The sequence below is a fragment of the Phacochoerus africanus genome, chromosome 4 (assembly GCF_016906955.1).
Source record: "Phacochoerus africanus isolate WHEZ1 chromosome 4, ROS_Pafr_v1, whole genome shotgun sequence".
Classification (NCBI taxonomy): Eukaryota; Metazoa; Chordata; class Mammalia; order Artiodactyla; family Suidae; genus Phacochoerus; species Phacochoerus africanus.
Window position 1 is genome coordinate 15,721,776 of NC_062547.1, and position 5,269 is coordinate 15,727,044.

Genomic DNA, 5,269 nt, shown 5'->3' on the forward strand with positions numbered 1-5,269 from the left:
TGGGATGAAGGAAAGCTGCCAGCAAAAGTCAAAAGGATTCAAATGCAGTAGAGAGACAGTTGTCATGGAGACAGCAATACTCTCCTTGCTGTCCTACATCTTCCGGGGGGCCCTTCAATCTTGTAATAGGTTTCCCCTCCTCTCATCTGTTTGCCACTAGTCCAACCTCTACATAGAAAGTGATCTTGACTTTCCAGTTGACTAACATTCCTGATGATCCTCTACTGTTGAGTAAATGCTGAAAGTCCACAATAGTCCTTTATGGACTGGTACTAGATTTTATCTTCAGCTTTGTGGTTGCTATTCTCCAATTTACTCCAGCTTCACTTTATGAGTTTTCATAGCTTTGCACTGCCTCTTCTGTTTGGGATTTCTCTTCCTTTCTTCAATTCTACTCATCTTTCAATACCCAGCTCACCAACTTCTCAGATATGAAAGCGGTTGTTATGTAATTTATCCACTTGATGTAGGCGTCTCTTCTTTTATATCATTTCAGAACATTCTACCTAAAATATTCCCTCCTGGTGGTGACGTCATGGCTAACACACACAATGTGACAGAGTTTATTTTTCTGGGACTTTCTCCCGATCCGAAGGTGCAGAAAGTCTGCTTTGTGATATTTCTGCTCTTGTACACAGCCATTGTGCTGGGGAACTTCATCATTGTTCTCACCGTCATGACCAGCAGAAGCCTCGGCTCCCCCATGTACTTCTTCCTCAGCTCCCTGTCCTTTGTGGAGATCTGCTACTCCTCTACCACAGCCCCCAAACTCATCTCGGATTTGCTGGCTGACAGAAAAGCTATATCTCTGTGGGGCTGCACGTCACAGGTTTTCTTTATCCACTTCTTTGGTGGCGCTGAGATTTTCCTGCTCACCGTGATGGCCTATGACCGCTACGTGGCCATCTGTAAGCCCCTCAACTATGCCACCATCATGAACGGGCAGGTGTGTGCCTTCCTGGTGGGAGTAGCAGGCGCAGGGGGCTTTGTGCATTCCTCAGCCCAAATCCTCCTCATTTTCCGCCTGCCCTTCTGTGGCCCCAACGTGATTGATCACTACTTCTGTGATGTGCTTCCCCTGCTCAAGCTTGCCTGCTCTGACACTTTCCTGATTGGTCTGCTGATGGTTGCCAATGGGGGGACCCTGACTGTGATCAGCTTCCTGGTCCTCTTAGCCTCCTATGTGGTCATCTTGCTCCATCTGAGGACTCAAAGCTCTGAGGGGCGGCGCAAGGCCCTCTCCACCTGTGGGTCCCACATCGCCGTGGTTACCCTGTTCTTTGGGCCCTGCCTCTTCGTCTATCTGAGGCCTTCCACCATCCTGCCTGTGGACAAGGTGGTAGCTGTGTTCTACACAGTGATCACCCCACTCCTGAACCCTGTCATCTACTCCTTGAGAAATGCTGAGATGAAGAAAGCCGTGAAGAGGCTGTGGATCAGGACAGTGAAACTAGAGGAGAAATAGAGTCTGAGTCTTGGTGTTGATCCTGGGGTTTAGAATGATGTTGAGTCCAAACTGAAGGGACAGAGTGGGATGAAAGACAGATGCCAGGACTTGTTAGTTCTAGAATTTTTCTAACAGGCTCCCAACTTCAACAACTTTGTTGTAATCACTTATAAAATGTGTCATCTTATGTATATAGTATTATATATTTATTTATTTATTTTGAGAGTTGTGACTTTATTTCAGGTTCTCTCTTGTTTTTTTGTTTTTTTTTTTTTTTTTTTTTTTTTTTTTTTTTTTTTTTTGCCACACAGGCAGTATGTGGGAATTCCTGGGCCAGGGATTGAACCTATGCCACACAGCAGCAACCAGAGCCACAGCGGTGAGAGTGAGAACGCAACGGCCTCAACCCACTAGGCCATCAGAGAACTCCCTGTACTATTATTTAAAGAGCCATTTCTCTGTTCAATGCTTAGATTATTTCTAAATTTTTACTACTATAAATAACAGTGTGCTAAATATTCTTTTCTTTCTTTTTTCTTTCTTTCTTTTTTTTTTCTTGTCTTTTTGCCTTTTCTAGGGCTGCTCCCATGGCATATGGAGGTTCCCAGGCTAGGGGTCTAATCAGAACTGTAGCCGCCAGCCTATGCCACAGCCACAGCAACACGGGATCTGAGCCACGTCTTCGACCTACACCACAGCTCACGGCAATGCCAGATCCTTAACCCACTGATTGAGGCCAGGGATGGAACCCGCAACCTCATGGTTCCTAGTTGGTTCGTTAACCACTGAGCCACAATGGGAACTCCTAAATATTCTTGAAATGAAATATTTAACTATACTTATTATTTTAGACTCATTTGTTATAGTGTATTTCCTGTGTTAAAATGAAAATACGGTAACATTTAATGCATGGCATTAAATCAGTTCTCAGAAAGATTGTCATGCCTCAGTCTCATTAAATTTTTCTTGGTGAGAAATAAGATCTTACTCAGTTTCAGGTTATCTCCCCACAGGATAATTTTTGTTGCCAAAATATAAGTATAACTTTGGGAAGTTCCCATTGTGGTGCAGCTGAAATGAATCTGACCAGTGTCCATAAGGATGCAGGATTGATCCCTGGCCTCTCTCAGTGGGTCAGGAATCTGGATTGCTGTGAGCTGTGGTATAGGTCACAGATGTGGCTTAGATCCTGTGTTGCTGTGACTGTGGCCTGCAGCTGTAGCTCCAATTCAACTCTTGGCCTGGGAACTTTCATGCGCCATGAGTGTGGCCCCCCAAACCAAAATATATATATATAAACTTTGTATTTGAGAAAACTGGAAGACACTCCCTTAAATAATGACTCAAATATATCATTGGTATTTCGAGTGAGAGGCACACAATCTCATTTCTGTGATATTCCTACGAAAAATACATAACCTGAGTACTAGTATGAACAAAATCTGTTGAACAATTGAAGAACATTTTGCAAAGAGAGAGACCAGGTGGAGTTGGAGGATGCTGGCTCCCCTCCCTTCAAGAACATATCAAAGATACATCTACATATATAGTGACTCTCACTGAAATCATCCTGGGTGCCAGTGAAATAGCTCTTCTACAACCAAAGCTGTATGGACATGTACATGGCCCTGGTAAGAAGGAAGAACAGGTGATCTGGTTGGGACCCACACTCCTAGTGGAGGACACAGAAGGAGAGAGGATAGTATAGGCTTGGGGATCCTCCTGGGGGAGCAAGGGGTTCAAGCTACATATTAGGTCTGGGGGGCCGTCATGGGAAAGATGAGCCTCCTCAGCCTCCTCTGGTAAGTGGGCCTTACCAGATAGTTATGAGAAACCAAGACTCTTTTTTTATGATTAAGGTATAGTTGATTTACAACGTTGTGCCAATTTCTGCTGTACAGCAAAGTGACCTAGTCATACGTATATGTACATTCCCTTCTTATATTATCTACCATCATGGTTTATCCCAAGAGTCTGGTTATAATTCCCTTTGTAGTCCAGTAGGACCTCATTGCTTATCCATTCTAGATGGAATAGTTTGCATCTACTAACCCCAAATTCCCCGTTCATCCCACTCCCTCCCCCTTCCTCCTTTGCAACCACAAGCAAGACTCTTCTCTTAAAGAGCACATGCCCAGGCTTGCTTATTCCCAGTTATAGCACAAAGGCAGCAGGTTGAAAATTGCCTGGGGTTCTAGATGGCTCACCGGACCACCCAAGCATGTCTCTCAATCTGCCTTGGGCTCCTGCTCCAGCCCCTCATGCTCCAGTGCTATACCCCTCTAAGGCAGAAGTTGCTACTGCCAATGAGGGTGCACTCACTAGATGGACAGAACCAGCTTGGACCCAGGCCCTGTTTTTGACTCAGACCGAGGCAGGCATTGCCAGTGGATGCTTGGGTGCATACACCTGAGAGGGAGCAAGACCAGCTCCAGAGTGGAGACAGCCACTGCCAGAACACCCATCCCTCTGCACACTCTCTAGAGTGAGGCTAGCTGTAGGGTGGAGACCTCTCCCTGGGGGTGTCCCCCCATACACACACATGATGGAACAGAGCCAGCTCAGTTTGTGGCACCAACCTCTTGTGCCCCAACCCAGGCTCTAACCAAGGTACACACACAGGGAAAAATGAACCCTCCTTGGAACTACAGCCCAAAGCTCTCACACCCCAGCCACATATCAGACCAAGGTGGAGGATGGCTTCACCCCTGGGAGAAATTCAACTCCCTCAGGGCTCCTGCTGCAGTCCCATGAGCACAACCTCACCCCCGATAGGCCACAGAGTCCTTTGAACATATGGCAAATTTTCCCACCAAAGCCACTGGGCACATATAGACTGCATAGGAATGCTCCCACAAAGCACAGGCCTTCAAGACTAGGAGATATGACTGTTTCACTTAATTTCAGAGACAGAGAAAGATACACAAAATGAGAAGACAGAGGAATATGTTTCAAATGAAAGAATAAGAAAAAATAATCCCTGAAAAAATCCTAATGAAACAGAGATAAATACTTTGTTTGATAAAGAGTTCAAAGAAATTGCAGTAAGAATGTTAACTGCACTTGGGAAAAGAATAGATGAACTTATGGAATGAGAGAAAATCTTTGCATATGATGCAACTGACAAGGGATCAATTTTCAAAATGTACAAACAGCTCGTACAGCTCAAAATCAAAAAACAAACAAACCAACCCAATCAAAAAATAGTCAGAAGATCTAAGTAGATATATCTTCAAAAAGACATACAGATGGCTGAAGGGCACATGAAAAAGTACTCAACATCACTCATTGTTAAGACAAATGAAAATCAAAACTGCCACCTGTCAGAATAGCTATTATCAAAAAGTCTACAAATAATAAATGTTGGAGAGGGTGTGGAGAAAAGGGAATCCTCTTGCACAGTTGGTGGGAATGTAAATTGGTACAGCCTCTATGGAAAACAGTGAGGGGGTTCCTTTAAAAACTAAAAATAGAGCTACCGTATGATCCAGCCATCTCTTGCCTCAGCATCTAACCAGAGAAAATCATAACTGAAAAAGACTCACGCACTCCAATGTTCATTATTTACAATAGCCAAGACATGGAAACAACCTAAATGTCCAGCAACAGATGAAGGGAAATAGAAGATGTGGTATATATATACATAATGGAATATTACTCAGCCATAAAATAAATAAAATTATGCCATTTACAGAAATATGGATGGACCTAGAAGTTATCATACTAAGTGAAGTAAGTCAGATAAAGAAAAGTATCATGATGTCACTTATATATGGAATCTAATGAGATGATTCAAATGAACTTATTTACAAAACAGAGGAA

At 43.7% G+C, this 5,269-nt stretch overlaps 1 protein-coding gene across 1 annotated transcript; it reads left to right on the forward strand.

Annotated features, from left to right (window-relative positions):
- Nucleotides 1-535: 535 nt before the first annotated feature.
- On the forward strand, nucleotides 536-1,465 carry LOC125124077 (olfactory receptor 4X2-like). Its single transcript, XM_047774252.1, has one exon. It carries the CDS (start codon nucleotides 536-538, stop codon nucleotides 1,463-1,465), a length of 930 nt encoding a protein of 309 aa, XP_047630208.1.
- Nucleotides 1,466-5,269: the final 3,804 nt, after the last annotated feature.